We start from the raw sequence: 24,886 nt of genomic DNA on the forward strand, positions 1-24,886 counted from the left end.
TACCAGTTAATGATACAGAAAATGAATCATATCAAAACTGGAAATAGCAACTGGTTGCATATTATACTCATATAAATTGACAAACAAGTTAATATTGGTCCCAAGTCATACACTGTAAAATACTGACTTTTGTCGAGACTGCTAGGCCCATCAGCCACTGCACTGATTGTCTTTCTTTGAATGAGTGATTCATTGGGATATATGTATACAAAAAGAATTATACTGAAGCAAAAAAGAGAAAACTATGGGTATATAGAAACTTTTAAATTTGACAGTCCCTTCTGGAATTAATTCACTATTTTTATTACTATTTCAGTTACAATATTTTCTTCAAATGTGTAAATTAAAAAGGCTGGTCAGTCTATAACTAATTTTTAAAATCATACTCATCCCATACAAAACTGTGTCATCACAACTGGTTTTGCAAATAGTCTTCACAGGTGTGCCGCTGGATGATGTGCAAATCCCACAATATTTCCTCGGAGCAACTGTCCAACATAATCAGTTGGTTGAACCTCGCTGGTGGCTAGGTATGACTGACAAGATACGCATGTCGATGCCGCTGTATATAGAGCACACGCGTGAAGATTGCGCAGACGCGGGAACCACGCGTGCGCAAAAATTTGCAGATAGATGGTGCCACACTCAAACGCCGTCTGCCGGGAAATGCAGAGCAGCTGTTCTGCGTGTGTGCTGATGCTGTGTTTACTAACACGCTGCCAAAGTTATGATGGGTCTATTATCGAAAGCTCTTTGCTTTCTCGTCGTGATTTAACAGCAGCCAATGCAGGGTTCCAGGCTGTACTCAATTGAAATCCCGCATCCCTGTTGATTAGGTTATCAGCTGTACAGATATGTATTGCTTCCTTAATGACACAATCCCAGAAAGAGGATGCTGGGGATAAAACTTCCGTCTTTTCATAAATCGTGATGTCCTGTGTTCAGACAGTGTTCTGCAATTGCCGACTTCTCCGGCCGGTGTAGGCGTGTATGATGCTGATGTTCATCGCAACGTTCTTGTACTGTGCGACATGTCTGACCTATATATGCCGCCCCACACTGATAAGGAATCTTGTACAAACCACTTTTCCTCATACCGAGATCATTCTTAACCAAACCTAACAGGTTCCTCAGTTTTGCAGATGGTCGGAAAACACATTTGATGTCATATCTATCGAGGACTCTTCCAATTCTTGATGACATGGCACCAAAGTACGGCAAGAAGGCCAAGGTGTTGGGTGTCTTTGTATCTTCATTCTGCTCCATAGATTGAACTCGCTTGGGCCTGAATGCATTACGTATCTGTCTCTCAGAATAATCATTTTGACGGAAGACTGTATTCAAATGTTGCATTTCACTCAGCAGGCTTTCAGAGTCAGATACCACACACGCTCTATGAACTAGCATACTGGATGATGGCAGCTTGTGGCCTGAAATATACATCTGTATGCGTTGGCTTGCGGTATACACTGTGTCCCAAGGTTCCATCTGCTTTCCTTCGAACCAAAACATCAAGAAAAGATAAAGTGCCATCTTTTCCCACTTCCATTGTGAAGTTAATATTCAGATGGAGTGAATTTAAATGTTGAAGAAACGTAGGTAGAGTATCCAGTCCGTGTGGCTACACCACCAATGTATCATCAACATACTGCAGAAAACAAGAGGGTTGGAGAGTGGCTGACTGTAGTGCTTTATCTTCAAAGTCCTCCATAAAATAATTGGCCACCACAGGAGAAAGAGGGCTCCCCATGGCGACACTGTCCACTTGTTCAAAATATTGGTCTTGAAATAAGAAGTATGTTGAAGTAAGCACATGTTTAAATAGTGCCACTAGTCCTCCTCAAACTTGTTACTAATGAGCTCTAAAGAGTCCTGCAAGGGCACCTTTGTAAATAAAGACACAACATCAAAACTTACTAAGAGATCCGATCATTGCAGTCTAAGAGTTTTCAAGCGACCTATGAAATCCTCAGAGTTGCAAATATGATGGTCGCACTTGCCTATGAGAGGTCCCAATAGTGACGTCAGATATTTGGCAACAAAATAAGTTGCTCACAATAGGGCACAGAGGCACACCATTCTTATGGATCTTGGGTAGGCCATAGAGTCTAGGAGGAACTGCAGCTTGTTGACATAAACCCTTAGCGACTTGCGCTGGTATCGAGCTCTTCCTGATGAGTTCCAAAGTCTTCCTCTGGATCCTACCCGTCGGATCACTTTTTAATTTACTGCATGCAGGATCATTGAGCAGTTTGTGCATCTTGCTGTTATATTCTGTGCGTGAGAGGAGAACAGTAGCGTTTCCTTTGTCAGCAGGTAAGATGATGATGTCTTGGTCTCTTCTCAGATCTTGTAGGGCAGTTCTTTCAGCTGCAGTTATGTTAAAGCTGGTCTTCTTAGGTTGCGCCCGAGTCAGGCTGCAGCATGAATCATGCCTAATCTCTTTGGCAGCTTCCTTAGGAAGTTTCAAAACAGCCTGTTCTATTCCACTAATCACAAATCGGATAGGAATGGTCCCAGGTCTGACAGATACGTAATGCATTCAGGCCCAAGCGAGTTCAATCTATGGAGCAGAATGAAGATACGAAGACACCCACCACCTTGGCCTTCTTGCCATACTTTGGTGCCATGTCATCAAGAATCGGTAGATTCCTCGAAAGATATGACATCAAGTGTGTTTTCTGACCATCTGCAAAACTGAGGAACCTGTTAGATTCAGTTAAGAATGATCTCGGTCTGAGGAAACATGGTTTGTACAAGATTCCTTGTCAGTGTGGGGCGGCATATATAGGTCAGACATGTCTCAAGGGTACAAGAACGTTGCGATGAACATCAGCGTCATACACGCCTACGCCAACCGGAGAAGTCGACAATTGCAGAACACTGTCTGAACACGGGACATCACATGATTTATGAAAAGACGGAAGTTTTATCCCCAGCATCCTCTTTCTGGGATTGCATCATTAAGGAAGCAATACATATCGGTACAGATGATAACCTTATCAACAGGGATGTGGGATTTCAATTGAATACAGCCTGGAACCCTGCATTGGCTGCTGTTACATCATGAAGAGAAAGCAAAGAGCTTTCGATAATAGACCCATCATAACTTTGGCAGCATGTTAGTAAACACAGCATCAGCACACGTGCAGAACAGCCGCTCTGCATTTCCTGGCAGAGGGCGTTTGAGTCTGCATCTATCTGCAAATTTTTGCGCATGCGTGGTTCCCGTGCCTGCGCAATCTTCACATGTGTGCTCTATATACAGCAGCGTCAACATGCGGATCTTGTCAGTCGTACCTAGCCACCAACGAGGTTCAACCACCTGATGGTGTCGGACAGTTGCTCCGAGGAAATATTGTGGGATTTGCACAATATCATCCGGCGGCACACCTGTGAAGACTATTTACAACATATCCGCCGGGAAAGCCTGAAGAGTCACACTACTGGTTTTGTTAATGAGCAATATGAACTACTATAATGGAGCATGTCCATAAGATTTCCTTCACAGTCCTCCAGGTATGTTTTGGATAGGCCCATCAATGACTATGGGAATTTACATCATGTCATTTCAGCAGTTCAAATATGCAAAAATAATTTTTTTCCTTATCAATAGTTTGTAGAGGAATACTGTGGAAGGAGAATGATTTATCTCCTGAATTATGCCCTATTAAAAATGGAGTGAAAACTGACCATGTGGATCCCACCAAGTTCTTTTTCTTTCTCTACAAATGATGGATTGTGGTAATAAAGCACTTCTTGAAGTATGAAGCATTTATCTATCTGATTTCAACTACTTACGCCTACAGCTTGCCCTCATATGCAACCAGATCTTATTAAACCACGAATCTTCACAGAAAAATTTTTTGCTTGCCAGTAAAATTCTATAGGATCCTTAACAGTGATATTATGGTATACGATTTCCCAAATGTTACCATTCACCATACAGAGAAGATGTTGAGTCACAGACAGGTACAACAAAATGATTGCTAAACATGTGAGCTTTTGGGTAAAAGACCTTCTAATGCAGACAAAACACACACACACACACACACACACACACACACACACACACACAAAGCAGCACAACTCACATTAACATGACCACAGTGGTCATGTGTTTGTGAGTTATGCTTCTGTGAATATAAGTGTGTTGTTAACTTTAGAAGAAGACCTTTTGGCTACAAGCTCTGTGCCTGTCTGTGACTCAACACCTCCTCTATATGGTGAGCAGCAATCTAGCCCCTCCATAATACTGTCACTGTTCTATCCTGGATTTTCCATTGTTTGATTTCAAATGTCGCCATTATTTGTAGACCTCGTTTAAAGTAACAAGTCTTCAATTTGAGAACTGACAAATGTCTTCCACACAGTTTCTGAAATTCTGTCTTGCATTTACAACATGCCTACATGCGAGCACTGCAGATCGAGGCGGTGACATATGACATGGTTGACAGTAATCTGCTCCAGATGTGCCCTTTGAGATATGTCACATTGAATGAGTGATATGTCAGGTACCAAATTCCACAAGGCATATCTGGAAACACATCTGTTGATAACCTGCAATAGTTTCCTGATTTTAGAAAAAGTTACCGATTTAGCTCAATTAATTATTGGTCAGAATATTTTTAGCATTGGTCACTCTGATGGCAAATAATTTTCGAAACACTGCTTCATCATTAATGCAACTAAGTGGTGCTAGCAACAATGCCAAAGGAGTCAGATGTAGACTGATCAGCCTTGTGTAACTGACTAGACAATATTTCTTGGTTGAAACATTATATGATTCTTTTCTTTTTTAGAAGATGTTTTAATGACAACTGCTTTGGAATCATATTCTCTATAACTTTAGCCTCTGGAAATGAATTTGTATATAGTATATGAAAGAACATACAATACCTCTTAATACAGCAGCACATATTTCTCGTATTTCAGATTCAGAGATACTTCTTCCCTGAAAATAAAAGAAAAAAGAAAAGAGTATATATCAGGAGAGCCAATTTGATTACAGAAATATATAAAATATGCTCAAATTCACTTAATGTGAAAAATGCCAGCTTTTACTTATATGATCAACATTTTTCCACTTGGTAGCTAGAAACACAATGGATTCATAATTGATGTAGCTATCCTGTCTTGGGCCAATGGCCTTGCCGCAGTGGCAACACCAGTTCCCATCAGATCACCGAAGTTAAGCATTGCTAGGCTCAGCTAGCACTTGGATGGGTGACCATCTGGTCTGCCGAGCACTGTTGGCAAGTGGGGTGCACTCAGCCCTTGTGAGGCCAACTGAGGAGCTACTTGATTGAGAAGTAGCGGCTCCGATCTTGGAAACTGACATACGGTCAGGAGAGCGCTGTACTGACAACATGCCCCTCCATATCCACATGCAGTGATGCCTATGGGCTGAGGATGACATGGTGGCCAGTCGGTACCATTGGGCTTTCATGGCCTGTTTGAGAGGAGTGAGTGAGGGAGAGAGAGAGAGAGAGAGAGAGAGAGAGAGTATCCTGTCTTGTGATTCTATAAACACTTCATTTTGTACTAGTTATGTTAATTTATTTTCTTCATCCTCCACAGGAGAAACATGCACTTTTAAACAATGATGATCAATGTGTTTCCTCTTGTTGTTTCATCAAGCTGTTCAGTGCTATTTATGATTGACCAATTAATTATTTTCCAACAGTATGAAACACTAGCATAACTGCTAGTGGAGATGACACAGAATGAAATAATGTGATGACAGATTAATGACTGGCATCACTAGCCACACCTTGCTCATACAGTTTATAATAGTTAAATCCACAAATTTTCTAAGGAATTGGGTATAACAGTCTCCAGGTAGTACCTGGTGTCTGCATGATTAACTTGTGCTGGAAGTGATGACGAGATGTCAGCCAAAAAATGTGGATGAGAAGAGCCACTAACTAAAACAGTTAACATTATTTATGACAAATTATGATGTATGTAATAGTGCATAACAGACTACACAGTTCAAAGATTATATACAGTAATTTCATGAAACCAAATTTAGGCAGAATCAGTGAAGTCTGCTCAACAAGTGTAGTCTGTGAAATGTAGCAGAACTATTTCCTATAAGTTATCCCCAAAACACCCTGCCAATATGTTGTGCTGTAACTTGATGCCACCGTCACTCAATATGAGCAACAAGAAGACAGCATGAACACTTTTCTTTGAACACTGCCAACATACACACTATTTGTTAAATATGATTATTATTAAGTCTGTAATTGTAATTTATTTGCATGAAACATGTAATTACATACATAGCAATTGGTAGTACAATACAACAGTATACAATCTAATTTTACTTTATAATAGGAACTTAAGAATGTAGTCCAAATTATTTGACATAGTAATACTTTAGATCTTAGTTTCTACAGTAGGCTATAGAAGCACTCCTCAATGAGCCACGACTTTGGATGTTTTTTGAATGTCTCTCCAGTTATTACCATCAGTTCATTTGGCAGTGCATTGAAGTATTTTGCTCCATTCATATATGGACTGTTTGCAGTTTTTTTTCAGTCTTCTATGTATCATATGGTAATTTTGTACTTGTCTAGTATTGTTATCATGAATTTCTGCATTACAACAGGTATATTTCTTATCTTCTACAGTTAATACTATTGTTTCAAACATATACATTGAATAGATAGTCAGAATTTTAAATTCTATAAACAATTCCATTTTTGCCTAATATTCTCAAAGCTCTTTTATGGAGTTTAAATACTCGATCTACACGAGTTTTGGAAGCCCCACCCCACAGTGAAAGACCATATGCTAGAAATGGATGTATTAAACCAAAATACATCATCCTCATTGTTTGGGTATTGACATATTGAGCTATTCTTCTTAAAACATACAGGCTAGATGATAGCCTTGCACATACATTGTCAATTTGTTGTGTCCATAGTAGTTTGCTGTCTATGCATATACCTAGGAATTTACACTCACTGCAGATTTTCTCTACAATATTGCTATCTTGAGAATCAATACAAGTTTGCAAATCACCATCATTCAAAGGGATTATATTTGTTTTTTGTAGGTTGACTTTTAGATTGTCATTTTCAAACTTTTCCTTTGCAATATCTATAAATTTTTTTACCTCTATGCTGACATTAAGAGTATCATTTCCCCAACAAAGGCCTGAAGTGTCAACTGCATACATTGTAATGAAGGTATCATTTTTTACTATCTTTGGGCAGTCATTGACGTAACATAAAAAGGAAGGGACCAATTAGCGATCCCTGAGGCACACCAAATTTAATACTCCTGACCCTTGATGTATAACTTTTTAATGTTTCTCCACTATTGTGTGAGATTGAGTTACACTGTCTTCTGTTTTTTAAGTATGATGTGATGAGGTGCAATAATTTTCCACTTATGCCATCTCTGGGCAGTTTTGACAGAAGTACCTTACGATCAACCCTATCACAAGCCTTTGATAGGTCTAGGAAAATTCCAGCTACTTGCATGCCTTCATCAATTTTGTCAAGAGCTTTCAGCATAAATTGAAGTGTTGCAGTCATGGTACTACGACCACTTCTGAAACCATGCTGAAAAATCTCCCAGGATGTTGTGCTTATTATAATGCTCTAACATATACACTCCTGGAAATGGAAAAAATAACACATTGACACCGGTGTGTCAGACCCACCATACTTGCTCCGGACACTGCGAGAGGGCTGTACAAGCAATGATCACACGCACGGCACAGCGGACACACCAAGAACCACGGTGTTGGCCGTCAAATGGCGCTAGCTGCGCAGCATTTGTGCACCGCCGCCGTCAGTGTCAGCCAGTTTGCCGTGGCATACGGAGCTCCATCGCAGTCTTTAACACTGGTAGCATGCCGCGACAGCGTGGACGTGAACCGTATGTGCAGTTGACGGACTTTGAGCGAGGGCGTATAGTGGGTATGCGGGAGGCCGGGTGGACGTACCGCCGAATTGCTCAACACGTGGGGCGTGAGGTCTCCACAGTACATCGATGTTGTCGCCAGTGGTCGGCGGAAGGTGCACGTGCCCGTCGACCTGGGACCGGACCGCAGCGACGCACGGATGCACGCCAAGACCGTAGGATCCTACGCAGTGCTGTAGGCGACCGCACCGCCACTTCCCAGAAAATTAGGGACACTGTTGCTCCTGGGGTATCGGCGAGGACCATTCGCAACCGTCTCCATGAAGCTGGGCTACGGTCCCGCACACCATTAGGCCGTCTTCCGCTCACGCCCCAACATCGTGCAGCCCGCCTCCAGTGGTGTCGCGACAGGCGTGAATGGAGGGACGAATGGAGACGTGTCGTCTTCAGCGATGAGAGTCGCTTCTGCCTTGGTGCCAATGATGGTCGTATGCATGTTTGGCGCCGTGCAGGTGAGCGCCACAATCAGGACTGCATACGACCGAGGCACACAGGGCCAACACCTGGCATCATGGTGTGGGGAGCGATCTCCTACACTGGCCGTACACCACTGGTGATCGTCGAGGGGACACTGAATAGTGCATGGTACATCCAAACCGTCATCGAACCCATCGTTCTACCACTCCTAGACCGGCAAGGGAACTTGCTGTTCCAACAGGACAATGCACGTCCGCATGTATCCCGTGCCACCCAACGTGCTCTAGAAGGTGTAAGTCAACTACCCTGGCCAGCAAGATCTCCGGATCTGTCCCGCATTGAGCATGTTTGGGACTGGATGAAGCATCGTCTCACGCGGTCTGCACGTCCAGCACGAACGCTGGTCCAACTGAGGCGCCAGGTGGAAATGGCATGGCAAGCCGTTCCACAGGACTACATCCAGCATCTCTACGATCGTCTCCATGGGAGAATAGCAGCCTGCATTGTTGCGAAAGGTGGATATACACTGTACTAGTGCCGACATTGTGCATGCTCTGTTGCCTGTGTCTATGTGCCTGTGGTTCTGTCAGTGTGATCATGTGATGTATCTGACCCCAGGAATGTGTCAATAAAGTTTCCCCTTCCTGGGACAATGAATTCACGGTGTTCTTATTTCAATTTCCAGGAGTGTATTTCAGAATTATTTTTTCAATTAACTTGCTAAAAATGGAAGTTAAGGCGAGTGGTCTGTAATTTTCTACTAGTTGTTTATCACCTTTTTTGTAGAGAGGTTTAACAATGGCTAATTTTAGTATGTCAGGGAACACTCCTTCTTTTAAGACACTATTTATTAGATGCACCAAGGGATACGCCAGATTGTTTTCACACTGTTTAAGTAAAAATGGAGAAATTTCATTCCATCCAGCGGATTTTTTTTTTTTTTTTTTTTTTTTTTTTTTTTTTTTTTTTTTTTTTTTTTTTTTTTTTACATTCTCTGATAAGCTGACAAATATCCTTCATTTTAAGTTCATGGAGTTGATTAGCTTCAGAATTGTTCTCAGCAAGACTTCCAACAGGTACTTTATCTGTGGTACAAAAGTCAGATTCTATGATATCTATGAAATAGTCATTAAAAATGTTACTGATCTCTTGAGGATTGGTAACATCAATATTGTTATTAGATATCTGTATGTTGATATTACCCTTTAGTTTTGTTTTACTGTCTCTTATTTAATTTACTATTGACTAGCAGGTCTTGGAGATACAATCTGAATTTAGTATATTCGAGTTAATCTTTTCAGCCTTCAATCTTTTGACTTACTTGCAAAACTGGTACTTGTATTGTTTGTATTTATCCCTGTGCTCATTGTTTTTTGTGCCTTCAATCTTTTGACTTACTTGCAAAACTGGTACTTGTATTGTTTGTATTTATCCCTGTGCTCATTGTTTTTTGTCTCTCTTTGTATCATATACATTTCTTCCATTTTTTCTTTCAGTTCTTTGGTAGTATTATCAAATTCCATGGACCTTGACTGTCTTGCCTTATTCTTATTAATATCTATCTTTCTGATGGGAATAGTATTATTTAGATGATAAGATAATGTATCTAGAAAGGCATCCCATTTATTATTCACTCCTTCGGCTTGAAATACTAGATGCCATGATTCATGACCAAGGCTATCTCTCAGTTTCCTTTTGTATTCATAAATTTTCTTTGGTTTTATACAAGGATCTCCCTTTAGCACTAACAGCTGGCCTAGATGGTCAGAGATGTGACCATTTACAACAGCAGCTGTGGCAATATTTTTACAATCAGTAATAACATGGTCTATAGAGCTTATACTAGTTGGAGTGATTCTAGTGGGTATGTCTTCCAACAGATCTTTTGCGCCATAAGAATAGATACAGTCTTTGAAGCGTTTGCTTTCTTGGGAATCTTGTAACGTGGTGACATTAATATCCCCTCATAATATAAAATTTATATGCTCTTGCTTGGACATTAATTTACATAATACTGTATCAAGGGAATTAAGAAATAATTCAAAATTTCCATTTGGTGATCTATACAATGCTAAGAGAAAGTATACAACAGACAAGAATTTTAACTTAATTGCTACAATTTCACAATGCAATTGAGTGGAATACTCTTTTACCCAAGCGATATTTTCGTAAGATTCTACTAGGTTATTTGTTCTCAGGTAGATAGCCACTCCTCCACCTTTATGGTTAGAACGACAGTAAAAATCAGTTAATGAATAACTTTGGATTTTAAACAGGTGTATGTTATCTGCAGATTTTTGGTGTTCACTGACAACTAGTATGTGGGAAGTAATATCTGAAAGATAGTGGTCGAAAACATCAATCTTATTGCCTAATCCCTCTACATTATAATGAAGGAAAGAAATATTGCTTTCTTCAGGCACATTTTGTGCATGAGCATCCCCTCTTCTGCTTTTTAGTTTCCCTTATTATTTATAATGTTGCAAATATCAGTAATCATCTTAGTGAAGATCTTGGAGCTTAACCTGTTTAAGTGAGTACCATCTTTCCCCAGACATTTGTTGCTTAAGCACTTATTTGGATCGATAAATATTACTCCTAGATTATTACAGATCTCACAAATATTACAATTTATCATCTTTATACAAGTATGACTCACAGACCTTCTGTAGATTATTCCGCTGACTACAATTCTTGAAGACCTGTATAAGTTTCTAGCTGATCGGATTAAGTTTCTAGTTTTACTGACAATTTCTTCCTTAGTGGTGCTGTGTAGTGAATTTGTTCCTACATGAATGTAAACACCTTTGTAGATTCTTGTGGCTTCACCGGAAGATCTCGGATTTGAATTACGAATATTGATTAAGTGATTATTTGATTGATGGATCCAGATACCAGGGCGAACGTCGAGTCTCAATTTTGGCACATCAACATTTTTTAGTAGTGAGTCACCTATAATGAGAAAGTCTTCTTGATGTTCCTTTTCAGTACTGTGATGACTAATTGGTTTTTTTCTGTATGTGTTGTTGTTCCAGTGATACTTGTTTCTTGAATATGTGTTTTCACTTTGTACTTCTTCATGAACAGTGGATATTAAAGGTTCAGAAAAATGAGTATCGTCACTTCACGAGTTTTCACTGTTAAGATTGCTTACAACACCTTTTCTGCTTTTGATAGAAGATTTTGCAGTTTCACTATGACCATCAAAAACTGTGGCACTTAATGATTCAGTATACTGGATATCATCACTTTACAAGTTTTCACCATTAAGTTTGCTTACCACACTGTTTCTGCATGGGGAGGAGGTTTCACTTTCATCTTCTACACATATAGTGCAGCTAGAAGATTCCGTCAACTGGATGTAGTCTATTTGCGAGTTTTCTCTGTAACTTTTGTTTACAGATCTGTTACCGCTTTTGAGATGGTGTTTTTCATATTCGCATTTTTGACAATTGCTTTTTTCATGTCTCATAAGCTCACTATTTACTTGTTTCAGTAGTGCTATTTCTGATTTTAGATTGTCAATTTCAGTTTTAAGAGATTTAATAACTCATTCTTTTGTGTTAACTGATGTCGCTAATGTTACGTTTTCCATATGTAAACACTCTAAACATGACCACTGAAAATGCCCACCATTGATGTGCACAAAATTCACCCATGCCAGCCAACGTGTTTATATGTGACTTTTGTGACACCCTGTAACATTAGTCGCCACCATTATGACTGTGCTACACACTGTTCTACATAAAACCCATCAACTGGATCACAGTTATAACACATTCCAGCAGCCAACCACTACATTTAACCTCCAAATCCATGCATACCTCCTCACGCTTTCATCCCATAAAAACATTATATCTTTCCTTCTTTTTTCCCATGCATGATGATAACTTATGCACGATCAAGTATCATTAGGCCAGAAAACTGTTCTATTGCTCCCAGCACAATTTCTTCCATCCTTTTCACTCAATAAACTCACACTACATTATTCAGTTCTCCTTATAATAATCTAATGCTTTCATTCACCCATTTCCTGTGTCATTTCCCATTTCCTATTATCATCCCCAACCCAATGGACCCCTACTCCATCTTTCTGCACCATTTCATAAAAGCACACCTTTCCCAAGGTAAAATCCAGTCCCTCATCCTGTTTCTTAAACATTGTCTGAATCACGGAATCCCACCAACTGCCTAACCATAAAAGTCCCTCACTCTGGATCCCACCCTTCCTTTCATAAGGACCCTCACCTTTTCAGATTCTGCCAGTCCTTATCCCTCACAAACCTGGTAGTGCTAAAACACCTGTCCATGGCACAGACAGCCCAGAACCACCTCTATTCCCTCTGCAAGATAATGTTAAATGTGCAGTTGCTGAAATAGAAACTCTTGCACACTCCAACACCTGCAAAGCATTCCAGACACCAATTCCATAAATGGGTCAACCTGTTAACATCCTGCTCCTGTCTTGGGGCACCACTACCCATCAGTACCCATCCTTCCACAGTGAAACCCCTCATCATCAACCCCTAATAGCTCCCAGACCCAACCTAGCTAGCCTTTTCAATTTACCACATCCTCCAAAACTCCCTCCCAACACCTCACAAAACAAGCAAATCCAAAGCACTGTTGTTAACCTTTCCACCAAAACCTCAATTCCACAGAAGTTTCAGTCCTGTCCAGGTGCCTAACCTTCAACCCCACCCCTAAATTTAACCATGCTGGACTGTCAAAAAACCTACTCTCCTTCTCCCGATTCTTACAATGGAAACATTCCTTTGCAGCCAATCCCTCCAAACCAAAGCCTACCTAATGCCAACTTTGAATCTTGCCTCTCCCAATTCACATCACCATCCAACCATGGCCCTCCTCCCTTCCCACCACTAGTCAGATCCTGGAATTCTGTACTTCCAACTTGGCCTCACCATCTTTCCCTAGGTTCCTTCCTAAGAACTCTAACCTTTCATCAGAAGAAAAGACAGGCATACACAACCTAAAAACAGATCTAGACATTATCATCTTCCCTGCAGAGAAAGGCTCCACCACTGTTGTGATGAGTCGCAGTGAGTGCCTGATGGAAGGCCTCTGCCAACTGTCTGACTCCTCCACTTACAATCTCTGCCAGAGTGATCCCATCCCTGAAGTCCAATGTAATCTCCAATCCCTACTGAAATTCACAGGCCCTTCCCAGAACCTCTAACACGAGTCCATCTCCCTCCTCAACCCACCAACACCCCACACATTAAATTTCTACATGCTCCCTTGTTGACCAACAGCTCCAACCAATTGCCTGAAATCTAGCCTCTCACATCAAAGATACTAACCACTTTCTTCATCAATTTTCCACCATCCCCATCCCTATACCTCCTGGACCCCACTCATCACACACATACACAAACATCCCTCACACCCATGGCCCTGCTGCAATTGAACACTACCTCTCCCAACATCATTCAGACTCCAAACCCACCACCTCATTCCTTACACACCTTATTAACTATATCCCAACCCACAACTACTTTTTCTTTGAAGGGAAGGTTTGAAAACAAATCTGTGGCAAAGTCATGGGCACTCACATGCCACCCTCCAAGGCCAACCTGTTTACGGGCCATTTAGAGCAAACCTTCTCAGCCTCCCAAAACTCCCAGTCCTTAGTCTGGTTCAGGTTCATTGATGATATCATAATTATCTGAACTCAGTGCCATGTCTACCTATCTACATGCTTGAGTATCATGTCGTTTTTGGAAACCCAGAATCTACTCTGTAGAATTCAACATGGATTCCGGAAACAGCGATCGTGTGAGACCCAACTCGCTTTATTTGTTCATGAGACCCAGAAAATATTAGATACAGGCTCCCAGGTAGATGCTATTTTCCTTGACTTCCGGAAGGCGTTCGATACAGTTCCGCACTGTCGCCTGATAAACAAAGTAAGAGCCTACGGAATATCAGACCAGCTGTGTGGCTGGATTGAAGAGTTTTTAGCAAACAGAACACAGCATGTTGTTATCAATGGAGAGACGTCTACAGATGTTAAAGTAACCTCTGGCGTGCCACAGGGGAGTGTTATGGGACCATTGCTTTTCACAATATATATAAATGACCTAGTAGATAGTGCCGGAAGTTCCATGCGGCTTTTCGCAGATGATGCTGTAGTATACAGAGAAGTTGCAGCATTAGAAAATTGTAGCGAAATGCAGGAAGATCTGCAGCGGATAGGCACTTGGTGCAGGGAGTGGCAACTGGTCCTTAACATAGACAAATGTAATGTATTGCGAATACATAGAAAGAAGGATCCTTTATTGTATGACTATATGATAGCGGAACAAACACTGGTAGCAGTTACTTCTGTAAAATATCTGGGAGTATGCGTGCAGAACGATTTGAAGTGGAATGATCATATAAAATTAATTGTTGGTAAGGCGGGTACCAGGTTGAGATTCATTGGGAGAGTCCTTAGAAAATGTAGTCCATCAACAAAGGAGGTGGCTTACAAAACACTCGTTCGACCTATACTTGAGTATTGCTCATCAGTGTGGGATCCGTACCAGATCGGGTTGACAGAGGAGATAGAGAAGATCCAAAGAAGAGCAGCGCGTTTTGTCACAGGGTTATTTGGTAACCGTGATAGCGTTACGGAGATTTTTAGCAAACTCAAGTGGCAGACTCTGCAAGAGAGGCACTCTGCATCGCGGTGTAGCTTGCTCGCCAGGTTTCGAGGGGGTATGTTTCTGGATGCTTCCCCCTACTTATACCTCCCAAGGAGATTACGAATGTAAAATTAGAGAGATTCGAGCGCGCACGGAGGCTTTCAGACAGTCGTTCTTCCCGCGAACCATACGCGACTGGAACAGAAAAGGGAGGTAATGACAGTGGCACGTAAAGTGCCCTCCGCCACACACCGTTGGGTGGCTTGCGGAGTATAAATGTAGATGTAGATGTATATTCCTTCACAACTTTACATATTTTCTCCCATCCACTTCTTGTCTACCCAACACGCCACCTTCCTCAAATGTTGACTTCCACCTCTATGATGGCTCTTTCCACACCTCTGTCTACATTAAGCCCACGAGTCATCAACAGTGCCAGCATTTTGACAGCTGTCATCCCTTCTGCACTAAAAAATCACTGATTTATAGCCTAGCCACACATGGACGACTTATATGCAGTGACGAGAATTCCCTTTTCCAGTATGCTGAATGCCTCACAAAGGCCTCCACAGATAGACAATATACAGCAATATCCACCAAACTTAGAACATACCCACACACAGCTCAACCCTCCCAACCACCCCCTAGAATCAGCCACAAAGGAGTGCCAACCTCATCACCCAATATCACTCTGGGCTGGAACAACTGAACCATATTGTTCAGATGGCTCTAATTATCTCTCATCCTATTCTGAAGTGAGGGACATCCTATCCAACATCCTTCCCACCACTCCTAAAGTGGTATTCTGTTGCTCACACAACCTACACATCATTGTAGTCCATCCCTATGGCACGTCCATTCCCAACTGTTTGCCACAGGAATCATATGCCTGTGGCAGACCTAGGTGCATTAACTGTCCAATCCACCATCCAGTGCCACCTACTCCAGTCCAGTCACAGGCTTATCCTACCTCATCTGAGGCTGAGCTACCTGTGAAAGCAGCCATGTCATATACCAACTCTAATGAAAACACTGCACAGTCTTGCATGTTGGTATTACAACCAATCAGCCACTGACCAGGATGAATGGCTACTGCCAAACTGTTGTCAAGAACAAAGTTGAACTCCCATGGCACAACATCCAGCTGACCACAACATGCTCAATTTCAGTGGCTGCTTCATAACCCGAGCCATCTGGATTCTTCCCTCCACCATCACCTTCTGTGAACTGCATAGTTGTCCTTGCAACAAATTCTCCACCCATCATTGTCCTGGCCTCAGTCTCAGGTAACCCATTAACCCACACCCTCCACCCAGCAGTTTCTCCTTTCTGTCACCCCTTCCCTGTTCATGACCCCATGTCTCCTCCACCATGTACCACTTCCCACTGGCTGTTACAATCATGCCAGCCCTTATACCTGCCACCTCTCCCTCCTGCATTCCTTGCCAACAAACTGGTCACCTACCTCCAAGATGCTAGCCATCCACCTCCAGCCCCTCTCACTGCCTCCCACCTCCCTTTCCCTCTACCCACCCCACCCGAACCTAGACCCACCACAACCAGTCCAGCCACCAAAAAGTAACATTGGCACTGTTTGTCTATCCAGTGCCATGTAGGGGCACAGGTGTGAGTATGCATATATGTCTGTCTGTGCATGATTTATTTTACTCCAGCTCGCCAAAGGATAACTATAAGAGCTAGCACATTTTATTTCTTTCGTTTGTGTCTATTGATAACTCAATGCTTCCACGTTTTGGTGAATAGTCTCCTTTAACCCTAAAGTATTTACATAATTATTTCCTGACATTTTGCTGATCCTGGCATTTCTTTCAGAGAAGCAGATTAGCTAACCTTCATTCTTCACAAATGAGTTAATTATCATTCTTCCTACTCTCATTTAAAGAAACAAAACTACTCATAAACTTATTAGAGATAGCAGAAAAAAAGCTATCTAGTCTTCTGAAACTTTAGATAATGGGAATTACTGGCATTAATTGAAAAAAAAATTACTGTGTGTGGCAGTTAAGTTTATGATTAAGAAAGAAGAAACTTGGTGATTAATGGCTTTTTTATGATGAAGTCTTCAGAGATGGAGCACATGCTCAGAATGGACAAGGAAAGGTAGCAAATGAGTCACGTCCTTGTCAAAGGAACCTTCCTGGTATTCACTGTAAGTGATTTTGAGAAATCAAAGAGAAAAAAGCTTGGTTCCCTGGCAGGGGGCTTGAACCCCACTCTTCATGTGTGAGTCCCATGCCTAAACCACTGCACAGTTTTGCTCAGGTATATGGTTAAGCATAGCTTCAAGATCACAACACAAAATTTAGAGACTATCCATAATTTGCAAGAGAGGAGGATTGTTATTTTGAATGATATGAATATTTCCACAATGGCTGTTGAGTAAATCAACCACTGTGGGTATGTAGAACTACATATGGAACAGAGTCAGCAACATGTGTTGTGAGAAGAACTTACATGAGAAATATAATAAGGAGCAGTACCAGAGAAGTGTAGCTATAAACTTATCACAAACAGTATTAGGAAACTATAGTGCAGTCCACCAATTTATTTTATGATAAAAAATACATTTTGGAAAGAAAGGTGTTTGAAAGAAAGAAGTCAGGAAAAACACATAGTTGCTATGATTAGGGACTTCAAGAAGATAGTTTATATTATGTGAAGAAATAGGTTGGTGTGGGATGAGATGTTAAGAGGGAAACTAAATTATATGTTTCAGACAGTCTGTTCTGGAAAATAAATAAATGGTTCAAAGATCTGGACACGACAAGCATAATGAGACAGTCAGAGGTTGGTTGGTTGGTTGGTTTGGGGAAGACCAGACAGCTTGGTCATCGGTCTCATCGGATTAGGGAAGGACGGGGAAGGAAGTCGGCCGTGCCCTTTCAGAGGAACCATCCTGGCATTTGCCTGGAGTGATTTAGGGAAATCACGGAAAACCTAAATCAGGATGGCCGGATGCGGGATTGAACCGTCGTCCTTCCGAATGCGAGTCCACAGTCAGAGGTCAAAGACTCACTGGTGAAGAGTGGAAAGAACATCCTCAAAATTCCAAGAAAGCAGATTAGCTAACTAGTACTTACCTTCAGGATACAAGATCCCTAGTACTGCTGATGGATACATTTCAGGTAGAAAATAATAATAGTTTCTTTTTCAATTTTGTTCTCAGTTCTTCAGAAAGGAAAGAGGAATATGACTGGGAGAGACCGGAAAAGGGGGATGGGATTTTTCTGGAGGGAGGAGGGGGGGGATATCAGATCACACAGGCCTAAGATTTTCAGACCAATTTGCTACAAAGATGAGGGAAGGCAAACATGTAGGAAAATGAGGTGGGCAGAGTCAGGCAAATGGCTGACACATAGGCGATCTTGCAGTCAGGCTGTAGTTCACGCAATTTTACTCCATTGGCCGAGTGCCCACAGGCAAAAGTGGCAATGCAGTAGAGCCATCCGGCAAGTAGCCTATGTTACCCATGCCTGCCAGTGAGCATGATAAGGGACAGGCAGAGGCATCCTTTCTCCATTGGACAATGCTGGCAAGCAGATCTAATCTGTGCTTAATTATGCTTAACTTTTGACACACCCCGTTTTAATTGTTTCCTTCACAATTTATGTACAGCCTCTGTGCACTTTATTGTTAAATGTCAGTATCTAGTCTCTTGGTTTTAATTTTTTCATTGATTTTACTGTTGTTTGACTTTTCTGTGCCATATCCCTATATTTCATTCCCTCTTTCTGTTTTGCTTCTACCTAGACCATATTTATTTTTACTTACAGGGTTGCTGCATGTGCTGCAATATATAGTCTCACACGAATCATATACTCACTAATATTAGACATCCCATTCCAAACTATGTATTGTGCTATTATGTCCCTAATACAATCAGTTTTCGTTTCTCATCTCTGTGCAGCTTTTTTCAGTTTATTTCTATGCAGCATACTGAAAGAATTTAAAGGCAATGAATACTTATTTTTACAGGCATAGAAAAGTGATAAAATCCTCTACTACACAATCACCCACAGTTCACTATAAAGTACATGACAGTGCTACATTTAATTGTACAATGAATGAAGGTTTCTGACTATTCTTTTCATGGGTGGACAGTGGGAAAAATGATAGTATATTAGATTCTGAATGAGCTGTTATTAGTCTAATTTTATCTTTAGTCTCTACAGGAGTAATACAAAGGGGGCTAGAAAATGTTTGTACGTTCTATCCTAGAAAACAGTTATTGGTATTTCCTCCCAGTTGACATTTTCAGCATTTCAATAACACCCTCTCACCAATCAAATAAGTCTGCAGATATTTACATTGGCCTTCTTTCTATGTATATATCCATCTATGATATCCCCTGTTGTTTTGGTTTGAAGTGGATTACACACACACACACACACACACACACACACACACACACACACATCAGCAGTATTCTAAGAAGGCCAATAAAAGTGCTTTTTTTCACAAGCAAACCACAATTTTCCAATATGCTACAAATCAATCAAACTCTTTAATTTCATTTACCTGCAACTAAACCAGTGTTATCATCACATTTCATATTCTCACACACTGTTTTCTGTTCACTTCTGTAACTGAGTAATAAACATATCAGACTGCCATATGGAGGATTCTGGTTCAATCCCTGGCACTGGCAAAGATATTTCCTTGTTGAGAGGGCTGGAAAGGGATGCAGTCAACCTTGTGAGACCAATTGAGAAGCGAACTAAATGAGAAGTAGCAACTCCAAGGTCTACAAAGCTGACCATGGCCAAGAGAGTGATGTGCTGACCCCACATCCATTCATACTGAATCCTAATGACAACTGGCAGAGGAAGACACTGTGAGCAGTCTGCATCACATGGTCCTCTGGGCCTGATCATGTAGTTACTTTACACATTTATGCTATCAGCTGTTTGTATGACAAAACTGACTCCATTTGTGAATCATTACTGGCCTCCAGCACTGCTGCCAGAAACACTTTAAATGTAGAAAGAAACATATTTCTAGCTTTCAGAACTGTCAGCTCCTTTAGTACGGAAGAAAGAGAGGTCAGTTTGGGAAGATCAGAAAAGAGAGACAGATCACTTTGAGCCCAGTTGAGAGGGACTTACCTGCTGTGAATGAGGGGAAATAAAGGTTACTAATTTTACATTTTATAAGGCTCATAAATTTATATTTGAGTACATAAGGGCTAGCTGCCAGTTGTTGCAGGAGTCTGCTATTACATTAATATATGACTGGATCAGTGGCAAGTCATAGTTAAATGCTCTGAGGTGGAGGCACCCCAAAAGATACATTAAAATAAAGAAAGAACCAGAACTCCACCGACAAACTTCAGAGGTTTTTCAGGGTTGCCTCCTGAGTATTTTCCTACAGTCTCGAGCAGCTTGTTACAGAGTTATTGCATTTCATTTGGTTTCTTGTCTCAGTTAGCTTTGTACCTGTGCTGCACTGAAAATAACACATAACAGTGCAAATGTCAATGGTATGTAGCATGTGTCTTGCCTCCATTCGCTCACGGTAAATACTGTTGACAACAGTAGTACCCATTTTACTCTTCACCTCCAAGCTTGCATCCAATACTGTTCAGTTCTATCTTGGATTTGTTTTTCCAGCTGTGTTAGTTGTATGTTAACAGTGATACACAGCTATGTGGAAAGGTGTACTGATGAAGACTTGGCTGACATGCATTCATATATGGGTTCACTGAATGCAATGGAAGAATTTTCAATATATAAAGTACACAGCAAATTGGTCACATAAGTTTAATGTAAAAACATGGATCAGGTTTCAGTACCACTAAGGATGTATTCTTCAGAAGGATAATCACCTATAATGTTTTAAACATATTGTAAAATAAATGTCTAAAACACTTAAAACAAGACAATATTAAAAAGGAGAACATGGTATAATACTGTCACTTACATAAATTACATGATGTTAAAATTCTAAACATACATGCTGAGCTAAGGAGCTCAAGAGAAACAGTAGAAAATATGGAATAAAGGTCTCCATGGAAAGAGTAAAAATTGTTACATGGGTACAGCCTGTTAAAAGAGCAGACAGACTGAACATGCAACTAGTTACGATGGCAGGTAAATGTGGTGTAGAGTGTGCTACTTGCTGGGAGCCAGTAGCATGATAAATATTCAACTGTTTGACATATGCAACTCTTGCAGTAATACATCAGCCTGGTACATACTTAGATGTTTTAAACAAAGTAAATTGTCACCAGAATGAGATTTTCACTCTGCAGCATAGTGCTAGTTCTGCAAGGTTCGCAGGAGAGCTTCTGTAAAGTTTGGAAGGTAGGCGACGAGGTACTGGCAGAAGTAAAGCTGTGAGGACGGGGCAAGAGTCGTGCTTGGGTAGCTCAGTTGGTAGAGCACTTGCCCACGAAAGGCAAAGGTCCCGAGTTCGAGTCTCAGTCTGGAACACAGTTTTAATCTGCCAGGAAGTTTCAAAGTAAATTGTGTGTAGTGTAAAAGAAAGGATATACAAAAAACACAAAAGGAATAAAACAATTTTTGTAAAAATGACTACGATAGTGTGTAGCAAAAATGAATAAAATGGTTAATTACAAATATGTGTTGATAATAAAGAATGTGCTGTGGCAGGATTATATCAAGATGTTACAATAGCAAAAGGGGGGCAAATATGTTTTACATCAAATTTGCAAAGCAAAATGTGGTACACAATGCTGTCGATGGTGCAATAAGTAACCAAGTACAGAGTCTGTAAAGGAAAGGAAGAAACAACATTTGCAGATGGGAGTGAATGGAACTATGAACCAAAGCATCATATAATTGTAAGCAATGGCTTCAAGGTATTAAAGAAACTTTTGTTTCATAAAAGTAGTTGTTAATTTAAGAGGAGGCCATCGTTACTTACCATATGTCTAAGGATCTCAAGTCCTAGAAGGCATCAAGTTTCAACCATTTCTTCTCTCTATGTAGAATCAATTGCCATTTTGCTGCTCCTTTTGTACTGTGTCCCAACATTAATAAATGCTCAGTAAAAGTAGAATTACGAACCTTAGTACCTCTCTTTCCTAGCAAGTGTTCCTTACATCTTATGTTAAAAGCCCTACAGGTAGGCAATATACTTTATACAGGGTGACTCACTGAAAACATGCACCACAAATACTGTGGAAATGGAAAGTGCTATTGTGTGTGGTTTTCACAGAATGGATTGGCAGTCAGGGGCTTGTACTGTTAACTAATAAAGTTTGTATTGCTAGCCAATAAACAGACTGTAGTAATATCTAAGAAGTGTATTTTCGTGCAAACATATGCTTTTTAAATGCAAAAATGTCTATTGACATCAACAAACTAAAAATAGGGTAAATCAGAAAGTCAATGGTGTTTGCTGCAGGATTCTAGTGCAAATCATTTATGAGATATCATACTTTCAACAGTTTCCACACTGACACTTGTGCAATACCTGTGGTAGCATACACTAAAGAACAACATCAGTGCATACACTAGTCATGTGACTTCTGACAAGTAACAAGATAATTGACCTTCACAGCTTGTGTTGAAAATGATCACCAGCAGTGGCAATATACGCTTCCAGTCTGGTATGGAATGACTGCTGCACATGTGCTAGCATTTCAGTGGAGATGTCTGAGCCAGCTGCAGTAATAGGTCATTGCATAGCAAACGGGTGTAGTTGGTATGTACTTGTATACAGCGGCTTTCAGCTTTCCTCATAGAAAAAAAGTCTACAGGCATCAGATTTGGTGAATGGGCTGGCCAAAGTACAAATCCTCTGCATCCAATCCAATAATTTTTAAACAATTTGTGAAGACATGCTGTAGTACTTTGTGCACTATGGGATGTATAGCTGACGTGGGTAATGCATGTCCCTCCCGGTCAGTACAGGAATATCTTCTAACATCTGTAGAAGATGGTCTGTTTTGAAGTTACAATACTTGTGCACATTCAGTGTTCTGTCTATGAAACATGGACCTATGAGCGGACAGTTCGCTATCCCACACCACATGTTTACACTCCATGGACACTGACATTCCACCGAGGATTGTCAACAGACCAATAGTGCATGTTTCAATAGGTTACCTGGACATGATTGGTAAATGTGGCTTGATTACCAAACAAGATATACGATACATCTGGAGTGTCCTGTTTTAATGCCCATGTACAGAAGTTAAGACAATTCTTATAATTATGTGATAGGGATGGAACCTATGTTGATGGAGTATGCATAGCACACCTACCCGTATGATTGCGCTGGAGTTAGCATGCGGATCATCTGCAACAGCAGCAAGAACATTAATTCCTCCCTCTTCTGTTGTCACTTGTTTCCTTCTGTTACATTGCCTAGTGTTACACTACCACTTTTATATAACTGGTTAAAGAGGTTGATAAATAATTGCTGAGATGGTTGGTTGACATCTGTTGCGATATCTTGGCACATGCACCGTATGAGAATGAACTCCATTCATCCTACACTCTGCATATACCATGAGCATATCGGCTTTTTCTGCACTGGTAAATCCCATTGTCCACTCACCACCTACTGCTTGGACTGTCACACACTAACTGATTAGCAAGTTGCAGTGCACTCAAGTAACACACAATCACACTGTTAGCAAACATAACAACATCGTACCTAGCAACTATGCAGGTTGAATGGCACGAACAAATGTCGGTCTTGGAACTTTTCAAAATACGGTGTGTCATAAATGACCCGTACTAGAATCCCGCAACAAACACCACTGAAATTCAAATTTATCCTACTTTTAGTATGTTAATGTCAATAAGTATTGTTCCATTTAAAAAATTGTGTGTTTGCACAAAAAATACACTTTCTAAGTATTGTTACAGTCTATTTATTGGCTAACAATGCGAGCACCTGATTACCAATCAATTATGTGAAAACCACACATCAATAGTACTTTTCATTTCCACAATACGTCTGATGCAAGTTTTATATTGAAACTTTATTTTCGGTTGCTGCTGTCAGCAATGATTAAAATTATGAGATTTTACCTGCCCGTGATCCAAGACTGTTACCAAATACAGAGAAGTCAGAAGAAAAATACTTAACACTGGTATGGCTATCAGTTTTAATAAATGGTGTGAATAAATGGGATTGCCAATGAACTATATAAGATCCTTGCTTAATGTCAAGCAGTGCAAGAAATAATCAAAGTATTTAAAAGTTCGGTTCCAAAAATTATTTCTGGTAAAGTCAGTTCGCTGCACAAAAAGAAAGATACTTCAGTTGAAGAGGCATATTACTTGTATTTAGAGCTAACAAAAGTGTTTTATGAGCATTTTATTTTTCAAATAGACTTGATATGGGACTTTAGCAATGATTGGTTAAATAAGTGCAAAAATGTAATGTATGAAAGGAATGAATAGAGATTAGTTATACTCAACAGCATTATTCCTGTAGCAAAGTGTTGTAATGAAGTTGGCTTTCATAAATCTGATAACAAATTTTTCAGTTGAGTGCTAAATAAGATACAAATAAAAATTACTGAAGAGGAGAATACCCTCTTTAAGAAAGGACTCTAACAGAATGTAATACTTAAAGTTACAGATCCAAATGTAGTTGAAAACTTCACTGCTGAACTTAAGATTGGAATCAATAATATAAAAATGGAAGATTCCCAGTAGGTTAGACTACTCCATGATGTTTGTGACATTTTCAGTAAAAATTAATCTAATGGTCAGTTTCCATAAAATAAACATTTGAAAATAATAAAAAATATTAATGCTGAACTAAAGCAAAAGAGAGCCTTTATAACAAAATCTGATAAAGCTAATGCTGTAATTGTTGCCAGTAAAGATAAATATGTTTCTAAAACTTTAAATTTGTTTGAGGAAAACAAATTTTCT

General features: G+C 40.3%; 1 protein-coding gene across 4 annotated transcripts in view; it reads right to left on the reverse strand.

Moving 5' to 3' along the window:
• Positions 1-24,886, reverse strand: part of LOC124802542 (collagen alpha-1(IX) chain-like) — a 403,811-nt gene that overhangs the window by 32,890 nt on the left and 346,035 nt on the right. For all 4 annotated transcript variants that reach the window (XM_047263404.1, XM_047263402.1, XM_047263401.1 and 1 more), the window contains one exon: positions 4,900-4,954. In XM_047263404.1, the coding sequence (XP_047119360.1) occupies positions 4,900-4,954 (55 nt within the window). The remainder of the gene's footprint in view (positions 1-4,899; positions 4,955-24,886) is intronic.

Source organism: Schistocerca piceifrons, chromosome 6 (genome assembly GCF_021461385.2).
Source record: "Schistocerca piceifrons isolate TAMUIC-IGC-003096 chromosome 6, iqSchPice1.1, whole genome shotgun sequence".
NCBI classification, from domain to species: Eukaryota; Metazoa; Arthropoda; class Insecta; order Orthoptera; family Acrididae; genus Schistocerca; species Schistocerca piceifrons.